The sequence below is a fragment of the Pantherophis guttatus genome, chromosome 5 (assembly GCF_059756535.1).
Source record: "Pantherophis guttatus breed Tessera chromosome 5, ASM5975653v1, whole genome shotgun sequence".
NCBI lineage: Eukaryota > Metazoa > Chordata > Lepidosauria > Squamata > Colubridae > Pantherophis > Pantherophis guttatus.
The window spans coordinates 74,628,208-74,648,132 of NC_142067.1; the positions used below are offsets into that span (position 1 = coordinate 74,628,208).

The 19,925-nt window shown below is 37.8% G+C and overlaps 1 protein-coding gene across 6 annotated transcripts in view; it reads right to left on the reverse strand.

Moving 5' to 3' along the window:
• PDK3 (pyruvate dehydrogenase kinase 3) overlaps nucleotides 1-19,925 on the reverse strand; it is a 75,891-nt gene that overhangs the window by 6,912 nt on the left and 49,054 nt on the right. For all 6 annotated transcript variants that reach the window (XR_015728246.1, XR_015728247.1, XM_087871337.1 and 3 more), the window contains exons 5-9: nucleotides 18,130-18,219; nucleotides 8,454-8,531; nucleotides 7,866-7,942; nucleotides 5,826-5,927; nucleotides 5,209-5,319 (exon numbers count right to left, since the gene is read on the reverse strand). Coding sequence is in view for 4 of the 6 variants with exons in the window: in XM_087871337.1 (XP_087727463.1) it covers nucleotides 5,209-5,319; nucleotides 5,826-5,927; nucleotides 7,866-7,942; nucleotides 8,454-8,531; nucleotides 18,130-18,219 (458 nt within the window). In the remaining 2 variants the exon portion in view is untranslated. The remainder of the gene's footprint in view (nucleotides 1-5,208; nucleotides 5,320-5,825; nucleotides 5,928-7,865; nucleotides 7,943-8,453; nucleotides 8,532-18,129; nucleotides 18,220-19,925) is intronic.

Genomic DNA, 19,925 nt, shown 5'->3' on the forward strand with positions numbered 1-19,925 from the left:
ATTATTTTACATGACTGTATTTTATTTTGAACCATTTCTACAAACTATTGTGTAATACATAAAATGAAGATTCCTCACAGCACAGACTATATTAAACTTTCAAACATATGTAGCAAAGAACAAATCTCAGCAATTTAAGTTTCAGTCCAGATTCTGTTTCCTACTGCAATTCTTTCACATGAATAACCTAATCCTCTTTCATGGCTTCTGCATTAATCATTGTGCAATGTTACATCTGCATCTATTCCAAGACTTTGCTTAGTATCCTAATTTTTTTTAAAAAATCGCAAAAATAGCTAATAGCTTTTGTATCCACAATAGAAAAGAAATGCAGAAAGGACAGGTTCCAGTGTAATTAGATTACAATTTATTATGGTCAGTAATACTGCAGCTATGCTGATATAATATTTTTCCAACATTTTTCATAGCAGCTGTAAATACAATTATATTTTAACTTCTCTTTCTAAAGTTATATCATAATTTTCTACAGGCAGCCCTCAACTTACAACCACAATGGAGCCCAAAATTTCTGATGGTAAGCAAGGCAGTTAAAGTCATTTTATGACGTTTTTGCCACAGTTATTAAGCAAATCACTGCACTTCTTAAGTGAATCATGCAGTTGTTAAGTGAATCTGGCTTCCCTCATTGTCTTTGCTTGTTGGAAGCCAGCTGAGAAGTTACGAATGGTAATCAGATGACCTTGAGACAGTACAACTGTCATAAACACATGTCAGTTGTGAAGCACCTAAATTTTGATCACATGAACATAGGGAGGCTGCAACGGTCATGTGAAAACGGCTATAAGTCGCTTTTTGCAGTACTGTTGTAACTTCGAATGGTCACTAAATGGATGGTTGTAAATTGAGGACTATCTGTATAATCTATCCTGTCTATTCATCAAAGCCATAAGTCACAAGTTCATTTTTTCATTTTCAAATGAAACCATTACAGGTTTTCAGTCACCAACAAATATACATTATTCTATATTCTATATTTCTTTTCTCTAATCAATATCAAACAGAATAGAGCTGGTAGGGAGCTTGGAGGTCTTCTAGTCCAACACCCTGTTCAAGCAGGAGACCTTATACCAGGGATGGTGAACCTATGGCACACGTGCCGAAAGTAGCACACAGAGCCATCTCTCCGGGCATGCCAACCATCATCTGTTGCTCTTCTGGGCACACGAGAGCCAGCCAGCTGGTCTTTGCACACGTGGGATGCAGGAAACCGGAATACCGGGTGACCAGTGCACATGCGCACGCCGGAAACCGGCTCAGCTTCCCGGTATGTATATGCGTGCCAGGGAACTGCTCTTCCGGTTTCCGGAGCCCCCATGTGTACATGCCGGGGAGCTGCTCTTCCAGTTTCTGGTGCTCTCGCGTGCTCGCGTGCTCCCGTTTCAGCACTCGGTGCCGAAAAGGTTCACCAACACTGCCCTATACCATTTCAGATAGGTGGTCGTCCAGTCTTTTCGTAAAAACCTCCAGTGATAAAGCACCTACAACTTCTGAAGGCAAAGCTGTTCCACTAGTTGTCTTCACTGTTAGGAAGTTACTTTAATTCCAGGTTGCTTCTCTCCTTGATTAGTTTCCATCCATTGTTTCTTGTCTTGCCTTCTGGTGCTTTGGAAAATAAATTGACCCCCTTTTCTTTGTGGCAGCCCCTCAAATCCTGGAATACTCCTATCATGTCACCCCTACTCCTTCTTTTCTCTAGATGGGCCATATACAATTCCTGCAATCGTTCTTCATATGTTTTGTCTCCAGGCCCTTAAGCATCTTAGCTGCTCCTCTCAAGATGTCTCAACATCTTTTTTGTAATGTGATGACCAAAGCTGGATGCAGTCTTCCAGGAGTAGTTTTACTAAAGCTTTATAAAGTGGTACTAATACTTCACATGATTTTGATTGTATGTCGCTGTTTATACAACCAAGGATTGTATTACCTTTTTTGGCTGCTGCCACAGACTGTTGGCTCATGTTTAAGTGATTGTCCACTAGGACTCCAAGGTCCCTCTTACAGTTATTGTTTTTGAGCCAGGTTTCACTTAATCTAGTTTACATTTTGACACATACATAGTTTGGTTCCCCTGTGGGCATAAGCAAACATATGACACACTCTGCAAGTTACTATAGTGTCAGTCTCTATTTCCATGACTTTCTTTGGTTGTTTGTTAAAAAATTAAAAATTTCTAAAAATTGAATATTTTCCCTGCTGCAAATATCAGTTTACAATAATTTACAAGAGTTCTTGGCCTTTTGTTCTCTATCTTGAAAAATTCACCACTATCTTCCCTGTTTTGAAGTGTCTGTCTCTTTTTCCATGTTTATTTTTTTCTCTTAGATTGTTAAGAATTTAAAAAATTCTAAAGAATTCAAACGTAAACTGTTTAATTTTTAATTTTAAAAAATTAAAAATTTTAAAAAAATTAAATTGAAAAATGATTTTTTATAGAAAAAGGAATTTTATTTAAAAAATTGAAATAAAAGAGATTTTTAAAATTTAAGAATTTACAAGCGTTCTTGGCCCTTTATGAAGTGTAATATGCACTTCTTTTTTGTTGGAAATCAATAAAATCAACTAAGTTAGTTTATTCATCTCAGCAAGAGCTGTCAATTTAACCAACCATTTTTCCATATTAGGTAGTGTAATATTGCAGATATGTGCTATATAAAGGTGACTGCATTTATTTCACAACTCAAGTAGAATTATGAATACTTTGTTAAAGAACTTAAAGTCCTTTAGAAACATTCAATTTGGTTTGTGCTACTAATATTACTTACTATCATAAGAGGGAGAGAAGGAAGGATAAGTTCAAAATGTATAAATATCCATGTCACTAGATAGTTTTATTATTCTGACTTCACTTTTACCTGAATGTTTACTGAATGGTACTCCATTAAGAATTTCATTCAAACAGTTCAAGGCTGTTTCTTATTTTAAATTCTGTTATTTTCCCCAATACTGAAACAAAGCCACAGAATTCATGTTCAGCACAACTGAAAATTGTGAGCATACTGTTTTCATGAAATGTATGGAAATGGCAACATGGAAAGTAATCACATTCCTGTTATACAAACATTATAAACTGATGCATGCATTTGACAACTGATAAACAAAAAATACAAAATATAAAAAAGTCAGAAAGAATTCTACAGGAATACATGAGAGTTACTGGACTAATATTGCCATGTTTCTTTTGTCACCCTTATGAAGGCTAAAACATAAGTATCTGTAGAATTGCTGGCAAACATTAGGTATTACATTTTGCAAATTTTTAAAGTATGTTTTCACTACATATCCCATATTTTGATTTTAAATTTAATAACACATTAATAACCTAAACATTAATACCCTATAATTTAGACTCTATTACAGTGTTGACAAACTCAAGGCCTGTGGGCTGGATTCGGCCCATGAGGTGGTTAGATCTGGCCCACGAGTCTGCCCTGCAAACAGCAAAGGACCGGCCTGTGGCGCCTTGGCCTGGCCCAGGCCAAACGGGCACTGAGCTGCCATTGGGGCCAGACTGCGGCCAGCCTTAGATTCTGTGCCATCGCCTTGGCCCCATCCCCTGGGTGTGCGCACAGGGCCTGGTGGGGACTGCGTGCTGAGCGCTGCACTTCACCCAGGAGGCCAGCCCTCGCATGCTCAGAACCTCCTGTGCTCATGCCCAGGGGGCGGGGCTGAGGTGGTGGCACAGATCTAAGGCTGACCACAGCCCAGTCCATATGGCCAACACTGGGTGGCAGATCAGTGCTGCACCTCCACCGGCACCTCCATGCCCCCACTCGCCGGCCTTTCAATGGGAGCTGAGGTGGGGGGCTGAGAAAAAGAAACAAGCATTGCAAAAAAAACAGCTTTTGTTAATTTGCACTTTGCTACCTACCAGCACAGAAGTTTGAGAGAGAGAGAGAGAGAGAGAGAGAGAGAGAGAGAGGGGTGGGTGGGTGGGCAGGGGTGTGGTGTCTCACTCCTTGCAGCCCCACGCCCTCAACAAAGACCTTCTGCCGATGGTAGGCTGCAAGCTAACAAAAGCTGTTTTTTTGCAATGCTTGTTTCTCTTTCTAAACCCCCAGCTCCGGAGAAGACTGCAAAAAGCTGAAAAACATACAAGTGCACAAGTCTGGGAGAAGTGAGCTGAAAACCACACTGAAGCAACGATCCGAGAAGGGACAGGAAAGACAAAGAAAAACAAGGAGAGAGGGGAAGAGAGCAAGGAAGGGAAAACAAGGGAAGAAAGAAGAAAGAAAGGAAAATGAAGGGGGAAGCAAAAAGAAGGAAAGGAAAGGAAAGGAAAAGAAAGGAAAGGAAAGGAAAGGAAAGGAAAGGAAAGGAAAGGAAAGGAAAGGAAAGGAAAGGAAAGGAAAGGAAAGGAAAGGAAAGGAAAGGAAAGGAAAGGAAAGGAGGGGGGGAGGAAGGAAAGATTATAATGAGAGGGAGTCAGATTCTGAGGGAAGTCCTGCCTTAGCACTTGGCCACCAGCAGCCCTGCTGCCCTTTCGCCATCCCCTTGTCCCCTCCTCCTGATCTTTCCTGGTGGTCTCCCATCCTATTCCTGAGGATGCTTTGGTTACAAAATTGGGTCTCCTCGGAGAGGGAGTGGGCCTCCCTCTGACCCACACTTTGCCCTCCTGCATACACCATGAGCAATGTGCCCAAGGACAGCGAACACAGCAGCAGCAGCCTTGAGGAGGAGTTAAGCGCAGCCGGATACCCCCTCAGGGAAGCGGGGCTGGGCTGTGGGGTCCCAGTGCCCTGGGAGCTTGAGGGCCAGACTGGGCACCTGCCCTCCCCTGCTGTCCGGGGGTCCTTTGCGTGGCCTGAGAGGGATGGTGAGGCTCCTCTTGAGGACAAGGGTTTGGCACTCACCCTGGTCTCACCTTCCTCTGCTGGAGACAATGGATCCCCCCAGACCTGCCTGGGCCACCACAGGCACCCTTCGACATGAGTGATGTTGAGCTAGCCATGTAATGCCACCCTGGTCACACCCACCACAGCCATGCCCATCACAGCCCCCTGAGGTCAAGCACAACCCTGATGCAGCCCTCAATGAAATCGACTTTGACACCCCCGCTCTATTATGTATGTATTATTATGACATCTCAAGTGAAGAGTCTGCGTTCATATTACAAACTCTTATTCCCTTAATGTGCTTTATGTTGAAAAACAATCTGGGGAACATTTTAGCTTGCAGAAAAGAACTTACCAAAGGTACAGCTCTTGATGGCTCCAAATTAGGCCTGGGAGCAGTTGAATACATATAATTAAAAAGGCGATCTATTTTTCTCAGAGGTACACCACCACCTTTATCACTTATCTATAAAATAAAACCAGAAATTGATATAACACAATGTCCTTCAAGGAACTAAAAGAATATACCATATCTGTCTACAATTTCCAATGGTTAAATTTATAGATCTAGTGTAGAGAGATTGAGACGCAGCAATTCCAAAACATAAAATAAATTCATCATTCATGAAGTAAGTCCAATATCTAGCCTCCCTATATTGATAAACACAATCCTAACTATAGTTTACTGAAAAGCAGGTGGCCCATGTTAGAAAAGCCTGCTCAATTCATCAAATAGCTATAAACTAAAATGAACATGTAAATAAGTATTCAGGGAGCCAAATAATCATAATAATTTGAAATAAAATTTTATCTAAAAGAAAATTAATACCTATATCTTGTCATAAAAATTTCTCAAGGTCTGTTCCCTTTTATGTTAACTACATTATTTACAAAGGTACTCAACATATCAGTTGTTTTCTACATTGGTTAACAAATAAAACAAGATTTTTTACATTTTAGTTTATTATTTACCTTTATTGATAGGTCTTCTTTTCCCAAAGTGACTAATGTTTTAATTGATGGATAGTTTTTACATTTACTTTCATGTAGCTCCACTGTAGCTCGCATTGAATTCTGCAATTTGAAGCAAAACTTTTAACTTCTTAAAGATGCTTAATTCATGTTAGTAACAACACCAGAAATTTTTACAAATTCTGGTCATCTTTTAATTTAATACTATGAACTTCTCTATCATTTATATAAAATTTTAAAAAAAGACAGTAACCTGAATGTTTTCATTATAAAGCATTCAAGTGTATAAATGACACTTTCTAAACATTTTTTCTTGTCATGCAAAAGTATGTATTTGTTAGAGAAGAGCATATTTCTTTGTACAAAAATTACTGCAATTATAATAAAGCCTAATCTTATTAATGTAATTGTATTTTTAAATTGGAGCTCAAACTGTGTTGTGAGCAAAAAGCCAGCTTGCTTGGCAGATAGCTGTAGACATATAATCCATATGTTCATGAGAGATATCCTTTGTCATGTCCCTAGAAAGATACCCCACCACATTTTTCTATTTAAAGTATATAAAATATTGCTCTAAATTGCTCTACTTTTAAAACCAGGACAAAGTTTGCTGGACCAAAGCTGAGAAAAGAGAAAAATTATTTCCAAGAGCTTCAATTTAAAGTGTCAGATTTCATGGGGGGAAAAGAACTGTAAAAATTTGAAAAGGTACTTTCAGTATTAATTCTAAGGAAATAATTAACAAATCTCGTAAGGGATTTTCATTGAAATTTTGATATTTCTTTCTCTGTGCAAGCTCAGAAATTTTGTTTATGGATGTCTATTTATTTATTTATTTGACAAGATTTATAGATCACTTCAGTTAGAAACATTTAACATATAGCAGATACCTGGCTAAACCTACAGAGTATACCAAGTGAATTGTACTCATTGATCCTAGTCTCATCAGATGTTCTTCACAATAGCAATCCTTTTTTTATGCATGTTAGACCTCAGACCTGAAACCTGATTAAAATGGGCCCAGATAATCAGCTTTTCCAGATCTGAAGCCTCAATAATCTTCCTCCAAAAGAGGAGGTTGCATTGTGTATTACTGTCTAAGATGTCCAGATTAAGCAATGGTTTCTTGTGGGGAAGGTGCCCTTCAAGGAAGATGCTGTCCCTCTTCACTCACAACAGGATAAATTTACTACTGTTCTAATCCAGGCACTACTCATTTCCTGGGGTTTTCACCACCCAAAAGTGACAGAAATTCAGACTTCATGTGGCTGATGCTGCAGAAAAACGTATTCACTTCTTTTATGCCACATAATAAATCTGGTATAATTTGGCATATTTACTTCCTGTAATATGAAATATTTCTGTATCTAAAATTAGATATACAAAGTTATCTTTATTTTTAAATTTAATGTTGACATCATTTTTCTTTCTTGTTATTAGTTTATATTCCAGGGGTAGGCTGATACCTCTAACTACACCTTGATGTCATGTGAGCAGGAGATTATTCTATGGGAATTAATTTAGATTTGCCTTTTAATCATCAGAAAAGCAAAATAAGGTATGAGAGCCATATGCTTTTTATATACCAGGATTTAAAAAGTGAATGCCAAGATGGGGCACCCCCTGAAAATTAGGTGAGGCAGCAGGAATTACCAAATCACTATTCCAAACCAGAAAGTAGGGCCAAGATATGAAGACTCAAAAACTTCTTGGAGGTGAGGTTTGCAACCTTCATGCATCCATTCCATGGGCTATCTGATATTAACTATTTTCATGAAATAACAATAAATGAAACAGGAGATGTGATTTTCCAATTTCAGATAATGAAACATTTAGCATCTAAAAGTTTCCCCATGTTGTCAAAATCTGTTGCTGAAGTCAGACTTTTAATTAGCATGCACAATTTGCCATTAAAGACAATACTGAATTCAAAGGTATATGCAGCTATATTCAGGGTGGAGTGTGTTAACACTATTTCTGGCAAACTCAAAAATAAGCCAAATAATATCTATCCCCTTCCCCTGATGTTAGTTTACTCACCTTAAATAATTCGAAAAGCATATGAAACAAATGCGAGGGTACATAGACAACCTGAATGGGCCTGCCTGGTGCTTTAGCTAAAAAGCAAATAAAACTTTTAACTGAGAATTAAAGTTAAATTTAACACAAACAACTGTAAATTTTCTGATTTATATTATTTACTAGAAATGTACAACAGCTAAAAATTAAATTAGCTCTTTAAAGAAGGTTATAATACTAGAAAATATTCAAGGAAAGAGAAATGGACAACCTGCAGCAAGGGAATAGATTTAATTACAGCAGTAATGGCTGCACCATCATAGGAGCTGAAGGACCAAACTGAGGACATGATTCCCCTGGAGAAAATGTATGTGGCTGCTAAGTTGTTACCAACTGGATGACACATAAGTAATCAATCTATCAAATCAAATCCAAAAGAAAGAAATGGTGGAATGGAAACAAAAGTATTTTCTGCACCATAGAAAACTCTGACACAGTTCTCACCTAAAAATAAATTCAGCAATTAATTTTCATTTAAATAACAATTTCTTGCAATCCATACATTGACAGATACTTAATATTAAAAAGCAATCATATCTGTATCTGTACCATTGAATTCTTCAATTTCCAAATCAGGTGCTACTTGATAATACTGCTCACACAACATCTTGGCAGTTGCAAAGGCATCTGTTAGGGAAAAGTAACAATATATATCATGTGATTGTGAGTAGATAACAGTATATTATATACTGCAAAATTTAGAATCTGCAAGTTATTCTCCTCTTTAAACAAAACCTGTAAGATTCCAAGTAATGTGAGAGGTGTGTAACTGAATCTCCTAATATCTTTACTTTAAATCTACTAAGGGAGAAGCTAGTCATACATACGTACATGCATACGTACATACGTACGAACATGAGTGAATGAATGAATGGAATTCCTTTTTGATTCCAGTTTTTAATGCTGATTTTAAAACTGCATTTTTTTCTGCCTGTATAATAATAAAAACTATTTTAAAAGATCTGTGTCAGACAAGAAAGCAAAACTTTTGCCACGTTCAAAAAATTTAACATACAGTATTACTCACATTTACCTCTATTAAAGTCAATGGGAACAATTCTTTATTAGGCATATGTAAGATTGCACACCCCAATTTAAGAACCAAAAATGCACGTTAATAAAAGCTTCAAATTTCAAAGCTATTCCTGCACCTTTTATGAAAGCTACCTGTGTTTCTCTGAAAATATGACCCACTCCAAAAATAAACCCTAGTCTGATTTTTGGGGGTGGGCTTAATATAAACCCTACTCCAAAAATAAGCCTGGGGCAATGGGCGTGGCCAGCACAAGACGCAGAGAGCACACGGGGATCGACAGTGTCTGGAAGCAGTGTCTGCAGCCTGCTGGCCCCTTGGTGCAGCACAGAAGTCTGAGAGAGGAGGCAGAGGGAGGAGACAGGTGATCCGGGTGTGTTGTGCAGCTGCCTGACTCGCGGGAGGCTTTCACGGCAGCAGGAAGAGGCAAGTGGGGGGAGGCAGGCACCCTGTGTGGCAAGCCAAGACATGGTGGGATGTAATGGGTGGCTTGTTGGGATTGCCTGCCTCCCCTTCCCCATGCCTCTGCTTCCGCAGTGCACTTTTCACCCAGAGGGAAACTGGAAGCTTTGGCTGCTTGCAAATGGGGCACTTTGAAACAGAGCTAATCGTTCCGTTTCAAAGCACCCCATTTGCAGTCTCCCTCATTTCTCCATCCAGGTGAAAAGTATGTCTGCCCTGGGAAGCCCTGTTGGCCGCGGGGAAGCAGATGGTGGGAGGGATCGGTTGGCCGTAAAATAAGACATCTTCCATAAATAAGACCTAATGGGTCTTTTGGTGTTTATGTGTCTTATTTTCGGGGAAACACGGGTATCTTAAAAATTGTAGACAAAGGAATTATTGACATCTCACTCATAATGAAGATATACAATACAGCCCAAGGGAATAGTTATTTCAATAATCATGGATTTTCCAGTGCAGCTTCATAGTTGACAAACCTATTTGAACAAGGAAATGGTTATTTAAACCAATTAATTTATTTCCAATATTCAATGAATATAACAAGCACAAAAATGTAAATGATAGGTCTCTAGATCCTACCAATGTATTTTTTTTAATTTTAAAAACAAACTTTATTAAATTTAAAAACATTAAAAAAAGAGAAAATACACAAATTTTCTCAATCATAAAATTACATAATCAATACACAACAACGCAAACAAACTAAATACATGTGATTATATATACACATATATACAGTGACTTATTTACCTATTCTATCTATCTGACGGTGCTTCTTTGTTACGTTAATTTCCCCTAATTTTTTGTCTTTACCCTTTTTTCCTTTGATTTATCCACTTGTACCATCTATTCCATACTATAAAATATTTTGAGTCTTCCTTGTCTTTTAATTCTAGAGTTAATTTATCCATTTCTGCACATGTATAAATTTTTTGAATTACTTCCTGATCTGTTGGCAAACGACCTGTTTTCCACAATTGTGCTAGTGCCAGTCTGGCCGCCATAATTATATGTAGTGTTAAATATTTTATGTCTTTTCTAATATTCCCTTTAATCATGCCTAATAAGAAAACTTCTGGTTCTAATTCAATTTCTTGGTCTATTATTTCTAGTATCCATGTTTTTATTTTTTTTCCAATATTTCTTTATTTCTGGGCAAAGCCACCAAGCATGGAAGAAAGTACCCTGGGCTTGTTTACATTTCCAACAAACAGGATTTACATTTGGGTACAATTTCGCTAGCCTCGAAGGAGCCAGATACCATCTGTACCACATCTTATAATGATTCTCCTTATATGCTACCGATATTGTCATACTGTAATTGTTTTCCCATAACCTTTTCCATTCTTCTAACTGTATGTTGTGCCCGATGTTCTTTGCCCATGCTATCATCTGTCCTTTAACCAGTTCTTCTGCCAAATCAAATTCTAGTAAGTATTTATAAATTTTTGAAATTAGTTTTCCTTCTTTGGATTCTAATAATTTGTCTAATCTGTTTGGTTTTGGATCTATTCCTCCCTCCTCTTGATCTTTTCTGTATCTTATTTTTATTTGTGAATAGGGCCACCAGTTTATTGATATTCCTTGTTCATTGAGTTCTTCCCTTGTTTTCAATACTCCTTGTGAATCTAATATTTCTCTGTATCTTAACAGTTTTTGTTTTACTAATATATTGGGGTGTGTTATTGCTTCTATCGTTGATAATCAGCCAGGAACTTTCATATAGTGTTTGCTTTTTATCTCTTGCCATATGTCAATTAATTATTTCCTAATAATATGGTTATTAAAATGTTTGTATATTTTATTTCTAGGGCTCCATAAAAAGGCATGCCATCCCTTCATTAAATCGTGACCTTCTAAATTTAATAATCTTTGATTTTCCAGGGTTACCCATTCTCTAATCCATGTTAAGCTAGAGGATTTATAATATTTTTCCCATGCCAGGAGTCCAAATCCGCCTCTGGTTTTGTCATCTTGTAATATACTTAATTTAATTCTTGATTTTTTTCCCCTCCCACACAAATTTTGTAGTTATTTTGTCCAAATTGCTAAAGAATTTCTTATCTAATTTTATTGGGATTGTTTGGAATAAATAAAGGAGTCTTGGCAGTATATTTGATTTTATCGCTGCGATTCTCCCCAACAATGACAATTTTAATTTCCCCCATTTTTCCAAATCTTCTTTTATTTTTTGGACCAAAGGTCCATAGTTATTCTCTTTTATCATTGTACTTCTGGCTGTCAAATTTATCCCTAGGTAATTCACTTTTTTGACTACCTGCAATCCTGAGTCTTTTGCTAATTTCTCTACATGTTTTGCTATTATATTTTTTGTTATCATTTTGGTCTTTTCCTTATTAATTTTTAGACCCGCTACATTTCCAAATTCCTCAATTTCATTCATTAATTTGGGTGTTATTTTTATTGGGTCTTCTATGAAGAAGACAAGGTTGTCCGCAAAGACTTGGACCTTGTATTCTTCTTTTTTTACCTTTAATTTTACTAAAGGATTAAAGACGCCTGGAGAGTAGTTGAAGGACCAACCGCTCTGAATCCGACCGAACACTGGTGAGGTCTCATATTAAGACCTACCTAGTGGCGATAAAAGCGGCGAAATCTAGCTATTTTGCCGCTCTTATAGCGTCATCAGATAATCGCCCAGCCGCCCTGTTTAGGGTGACCCGCTCCCTCCTCCATCTGGAAGCGCGGGATGATCCCTTGCAGGGTCGAGCTGAGGATTTTGTGCAGTATCTGTATGACTAAGATCGCTCAGATTCGGGAAGGCCTGGCCTCTGACTGGGTAAGTCCGGACGGGATAACTGAGGCAGGTCTTGAGAGTGTTATCTGGGAGGAGTTCGATCCTGTGGCTCCCGAGGACGTGGACAGGATCCTGGGATGGCTGAACGCGACCACATGTTTATTGGACCCGTGTCCCTCCTGGTTGGTACTGGCTTCCCGGGAGGTTACACGAGGCTGGCTCCAGAGGATTGTTAATGCTTCTTTGAGTGAAAGGGTCCTGCCGGCCGCTTTGAAATAAGCGGTGGTGAGGCCCCTCCTCAAGAAGCCCTCTCTGGATCCGGCTGTATTGGCTAACTATCGTCCAGTCTCCAACCTTCGCTTTGTTGCGAAGTTGTTGAGAGTGTGGTGGCGCGGCAGCTTCCCCGGTACCTGGATGAAGCTGTCTATCTAGACCCGCTCCAGTCCGGCTTCAGGCCTGGGCACAGCACGGAAACAGCATTGGTCGCGTTGGTGGATGATCTCTGGAGGGCTCGGGATAGGGGTTGCTCCTCTATCCTGGTCCTGTTAGATCTCTCAGCGGCTTTTGATACCATCGACCATGGTATCATGTTGCACCGGTTGAAGGGGCTGGGGGTGGGGGGCACCATTCTGCGGTGGTTCTCCTCCTACCTCTCTGACCGGTCGCAATCTGCGTTGACAGGGGGGCAGCAGTCGACCCCGAGGTGCCTTGCGTGTGGGGTGCCACAAGGGTCGGTCCTCTCACCCCTTCTGTTCAACATTTATGTGAAGCCGCTGGGTGAGATCATCCGTGGCTTTGGGGTGGAGTTCCATCAGTACGCTGACGATACTCAGCTGTACATCTCCACCCCAGGCCACCCCAACGATGCCCTTGAAGTGATGTCCCAGTGCCTGGAGGCCGTGCGGGCCTGGATGGGGAGAAACAGGCTCCGACTCAACCCTTCCAAGACCGAGTGGCTGTGGCTTCCGGCGTCCCGATATAGCCAGTTGGTGCCATCGCTGGCTATTGGGGGCGAATCACTGGCCCCCACGGAGAGGGCTCGCAACTTAGGCGTCCTCCTGGATGCACGGCTGTCTTTAGAAGAGCACGTGGCCAGGGGGGCTTTTTATCAGGTTCGCCTGATACGCCAGTTGCGCCCCTTTCTGGATCGGGACTCCCTACGCACGGTCACTCAAGCACTCGTCACTTCCCGCCTGGACTACTGCAATGCTCTCTGCATGGGGCTCCCCGTGGGGTGCACCCGGAGGCTAGAGTTAGTCCAGAATGCGGCCGCGTGGGGGATTATGGGAGCGACGGGGCGCTCACATATGACACCTCTCTTGTGCGAGCTGCACTGGCTTCCTGTGGTCTTCCGGGTGCGCTTCAAGGTGTTGGTGACCATCTTTAAAGCGCTCCATGGCTTAGGGCCGGGGTATCTGCGAGACCGCCTTCTGCCACAAATAGCCTCCCACCGACCGGTTCGCTCGCAGAGAGGGCCTCCTCAGGGTGCCGTCGGCCAGACAGTGTCGGCTGGCGACCCCCAGGGGGAGAGCCTTCTCTGTGGCAGCACCCGCCCTCTGGAATGACCTACCCCCTGAGATACGCATGATAACAGACCTCCAGACTTTTCGTCGGGCCCTGAAAACACACCAATTCCATCTAGCCGGGCTGGCTTGATCCCATCCTCTCAGTTTTAATTGAATTCGGTTTTAATTGGGTTGTTTTTAATATCTTGGGCCGAAATTATTTGTTTTTTAAATTGTTTTTAAATTTTATATGCAATGTTTTATCTTGGCTGTACACCGCCCTGAGTCCCGCAGGAGAAGGGCGGTATAGAAATAAAATAAAATAAAATAATAAAATAAAATAAAATAAAATAAAATAAAATAAAATAAAATAAAATAAAATAAAATAAAATAAAATAAAATAATACAATACAATACAATACAATACAATACAATAAAATACAATAAAATAAAATAAAATAAAATAAAATAAAATAAAATAAAATAAATAAATTTGACCTAATTCTAATTAGCAAGTTTTCCAGAGTCATAATAAAAAGTAAGGGCGACAATGGGCAGCCCTGCCTTACTCCTTTATTTATTCTAAAGAATTTTGTTGGGTCTCCATTTACTAATATGCTTGCCTTTTGATTCTTATATATTGATATCATTCTTGTAAATTTTCCTCCGAATTTCATATTTTTAATTTGATGTATCATAAACTGCCAATTAACTTGGTCGAATGCTTTTTGTGCATCCAGAAATATCATTGCTACCTGTCTTTCTGGATGCATCTCATAGTATTCTAAAACATTTATTACCATTCTTATATTATTTTTTATTTGTCTTGTGGGCAAGAAACCATTCTGAAACCGTATTCTATTATTTAGTATTGTTTTCATCCTATTTGCAATTATGCTCATGAAAATTTTATAATCGGTATTTAATAAGGAGATCGGTCTATAATTTTTTATTAATGTTGTATCTGCTCCTTCTTTTGGTATCACGGAAATATATGTTTCCCTCCATGTATTTGGTAACTTTGCCTCCGTCAATGCCTCATTGTATGTTTCTAATAATATCCCATTTAGTGAGTCCCCTAAACTTTTATAAACCTACCAATATATTTCATTGAGGCATTTTAAAAAAATGAACCCGGAAGTGTCGCGGTGAGACTGGTTGGGAAAACACCAGGCTCTAATGAGCCTGGCGAAAACTCAGCCAGACGAACCGCTGTTGGGGGGTCTTTGGACCAGAACTGTCCTGTAGGGACAGTGAAGAAGGAGAGGCATCTCTGTTGGCTAAAGAGGAACAGGCAAGTTCCTTGAAAAGCCAGAGAAAATTCTTCAATCCAACTGCGGAGGCAGCGGACATTGCGAACCGCCATGAAGCTGGGGCATCCGGAATAAGAATTGTGCAGGAGCGAAGATTTGAGTGGAGATTTGAGTGACTGGCCAACTCACAGGTAATAAAGGAAAAAAATTGGAAAATTTTAGAGTTACCCTGGCATGGAAATAGCGGCTAAATAGCGTTGGGGGAAGATAATTGATAGAGAAGTCAGAAAGCAGAAGCGAAAGCACTAAAGCCCAAAATGGAATTGGATACTTAAATTTTAAATGGGGATATAGAATTTGGAGAGACTAAATTGACTATAAGAAAAGAAACCCAAAAGAAAATATCTTTGGAACAGGATAGGATATAAACTGTTTAGAAAATTTTGAACTTTAAAAGAAGATTAAAGAATGAAGAAAAGCCTGTAATAGAAAAGCCTGGCTAAAGATTTTAAATTGAACTTGAACTGGAGTGTAAAATTGGAATTTGGACTTTGTAAATTCGGATTGGACTATAAACTGATTTGGTGCATATAAAGGTAAAAAAGAAGAAGAAAACTTTAAACTAGTAAAGATGTTAAAGTGGATTGCAAACAAAATGGATACTTTTTAAGTTACTGATTGGAATTGTGGATTGTAGAGAGACATCTTCAGGAGAAACAATATAATTACAACACCAAATTTTTTCTCTGGAAAAAACTCTGAACTTTGAAAGGAATAACAACAGTGAGGGAACCTTGAACTTTGAAAGCGATAACAGCTGGACTAAGGAGGGTTTGTTTGTCTGCAAGTGGCTTGACTTTGATGATTAAAAAAGGAGGATTACAATGCAACTTTAAATTGGAATAATATTAACTCAGAAAGAACAAAATGGTGCAGGAACTTAAGGAAATGATGAAAATGATGTACTTATCACTGAAAAGGGAAATAAGGGAAATAACTACGATGTTACATGGAAAACAGAAATCTGATGATTCAAAAACTGAGTCAGAGCACATTCAAGTTGACAAGGAAATAACCAATGAGAAGCAAGAAAGAGAGACTGACAATAAAGAAGAAGGCAAAGACCAAGAGATTGACTATGGAAAATCAAATGACTATGTGGGTAGGAATAATAAAAAGGAGAACTTTAAAGATTACATTGGGATTAACAATGGAAAAATAGAAAAGGGGGAAAGAGACAAAGAAGGAAAAGAGCGGGGAATGGAAAGAATATAAAAAATTTAAATGATTACACTGGGATTAACAGTGGGAATACAAGAAAGAAGGAAAAGGGATGGGAAACAATGGGAAATATAGGGCAAAATAGAACAATTTATGATTTTAAAATACAAAATGATTACATTGGGATTAACAATGGAAAGATAAAAGGGAAAAGAGATGGGAAATAATGGGAAATATAGGACAAAATATGAATTGAAGTAAAATTTATAGATGAAGTGAATGTTAGAAAAAAGATGAAATTGTGATACTAATTAAGTAATTTAAAATAATGGAAAATTATATGGATGTACGAATTAAATGAAAGAAGATTTAGAAATACGTTTTACTTAAAATTAGAGAAATGGTAATGATTGGAATATTTTTGATTGTATTGTTGGAGCTTATAAATATTTTTAATTGCATATTTGAATTAATTAGATTGTGGTGAAAATAGAAATGATTAAGATGTGGTTTGAAGAGTAAATATATACTTTTGACAAAGTATTTGAAAATTAGAGATAAGATTTAAGGAAGCAGCTTGGTTTATTATTATTATATAAAGAGAAAAACTGTTATACAATTAACTAATTTTTATTAAGATGTTGGAGTGCATTATTTGGAATAAGATATAAGGAATATATGGTATAAAATGTTTTGATTTATTATTTTGATATGAAATGAATGATTGTAATATTAGGAACTATGTTAAAGGAGATTTCAAATTTAAGGGGTTTACTATAGAGAGAAAGGGAAAATGGGATTTGGTTAAATTAGAGATAGGATGAATGGGTAATATTGATTTGAAAAAAAAAAAAGAAAAGAAAGGGGGGGAAAAAGGAAAAATAGAGAGAATAAATACTATGGCAAAAAGGGAATATATAAATTGTGTTGAAATGACTAAAAATTGTTTAAATTTGTGAACCGGCCAATACTCTGTTCAGAAAAAATATACTGTATGTGTGTCTGTCTATGTGTTTAAAAAAATAAAAAAAACTTTAAAAAAAATGAAATATTTTTATGAGTACTTTTACTACTATATTTTCCTAAGAAGAATATACACTTGATTATATTAAGTATGCTGCACCTCCATCTAGTGACAAAAAAGTCATCTGAATCAATTTTTTGCATAATCAAGCTAAGCAGTGTTTTTTATTTATTTAAACTGAGGAAGCTATTGCTTCTTCTCCAATATACTGGGAACACAAATAAATGCCATCATAAATAAAATACAACTTGCAATTATTTTATATAATAGAAATGAGTGTAATGCAAAGGGTAACGTGGTATTAGCTGTGGTGGCGCAGTGGTTAGAATGCAGTACTGCAGGCTAATTCTGCTGATTGCCGGGGGTTTGATCCTGACCATCTCAAAGTTGACCCAGCCTTCCATCATTCCAAGATCGATAAAATGAGGACCCAGATTGTTGGAGGCAATATACTGACTCTGTAAAACCGCTTAGAGAGGGCTGTAAAGCACTATGAAGTGGTATATAAGTCTTAGTGCTATTGCTATGTGAAATAAACACATTAAGGATTACAAAGAATTCTGAAGACAGAAAATTAGGAATAATATAATCTCATCAATTATGAGATATTAATGGAAAAAAGGTGGTGGATCAAATCCAAAGTGATGATTAATTACAAACAGGGCAAATATGTATAACTCACTGGAAAAGATAGCAAAGTTAAAGGCAGACATGATATTGCTTCTGAAGCTACTTTATTTGTGTCTTGGTTTAATCATTCAAATTTAGTCTGAAGTGGGTATGGAAATTTTGGGCTGAAAGAAAATGACTGCTTTTAAACTATGGTTAGCAGTAATGCAAGATCAAGCTATTAAACTACAGAAAAAAACAAATTTGTTTTGATGAAAACTAATATAGCTACTGACTTTATGATCAGAAACAGATGCAATCAACATTTGAAATGCAAAGCAAAATTATTTTTACTTTTACCTTCTACTACATCAGCCACATTACAAGTAGGATCAATGCTCCCAATATGTTTTGGATGAGCAGGATTGGTGACTCCACCAAAAAGCAGTGCTATGAAGATAAAACACAGAATTGAAATACTATTATTTTTTAAAGAATAAAAAATTATCAGTTTCTATTCCACGCAAAGGAAAAACAAACCTTGTTAAAAATCCATCATGAAGTAAATATTACTATTAATAAAGTATTAATATTAAAAAAAATGTGTTTCCAATGATTACGAAGATTGCGAAGTACAGACAAAACATACATTGGTAACTACTATGCTTAACACCCGTTCTAAGCCATGGGCTCTCCTCACTTTGTCAGCTATACCAGTGGAGAAATTACTGGTGTTTTTTATCAGGTCTACCCAAATATGGGACAGCGAATACTGCTTCCGCTTTTGCCTTTCAGCCCCAATCCAGGAGCCTTCGCAGGCAGTCGCTTTCATGGCGAACTATTTTTGTGTTAAATTTATATTTACTGACAAAGAAATAAAGGGAGACTAGTATAGATTTATTTCAAGCTATTTAGCTCTCGTCAGTTAGCCATACCTTTCTGGGATTCAAACCCGGCCTACTTACATATTAGGTAGATGTATTAACCTCTAAGCTGGTCAGCTATATCAGGGGAGAGATTGAAATAGATCTATACCAATATAAATTTAACACAGAAATAGTTTGTCACGAAAATGACCCTAACCCTAACCCGGTGTTTTATTTTCTGTGGGAAATGGGTCCAAATGGCTTTTTGAGTGTTTAAGGTTGCAAACTCCTGGTTTAGAGGTTAATATATCTACCCAATATGTAAGTAGCCCGGGTTCAAATCCCAGAAGGGTATGGCTAGCTGATGAAAGCTAAATAGCTTGAAATAGATCTATACTAGTCTCCCTTTATTTCTTTTTCGGTAAATATACATTTGACTACCATGCTTCTTTCTTCAGTAGTACTACTTAGACTTTTAATTCCTGCATACAACGTACTACAATACAGATTAGCCTAATTGCAGGTTGTATTGAGTAGATCCCCTTTACTCAATCTTTTAAACATGTCATGAACAATCATGCCATGATCCCAATGCTCCTCAAAAACATTCACAATCTCTTGGTTTTGAGATTTAGCATAAGGAAAGACTTAGAGAAAGCTTCTGTGGATCTTGTTTCTTAGTAGACCTGTACAGAATTGCTCTGTAATCTATACAGTGCCCAAGACAGCTTGATAAATTTTGATAAGATTGGCTTTATGCAAACTTAACGACAAATTCTGAAATCATTATTTTATGTCAAGCAGCACAAGTCTCACATGGCTTTGCCAATGCTGTATTTTATTAAATACACTTTAACCCTTATATTTCTGTTTTTAAAATAAAATGGTCTTACAGAACATCTTAATAAGCAGCCTTCAGATCAAACCTACTTAAAACTGGTATAGTTATGACCTACTTAATTTCCACTTGGGAGAGTAAGACAACCTACAATTATCTGAGTACATACATACATACCGATCATGCTATTCCCTTTGGGGGGTAAGCAAGAGTACAGAAAAAAAAGTAAGAAATAGTAAGACAAAGAAATTAAAGCATGAGAAAAGGAAACAGCTTTCCCCTCAATTATATACAGCATCACACACTGCCTTTTTGTTAAAAAAATTTTTTCGCTCCACACTACTATCGCCACATGAATCTTTCATAGAGGCAATAAAATTATGTCCTCTAGCTAACATTCACTCCAAATCATTCATAAACATAAACATATACATAAACATGGGGATACCACC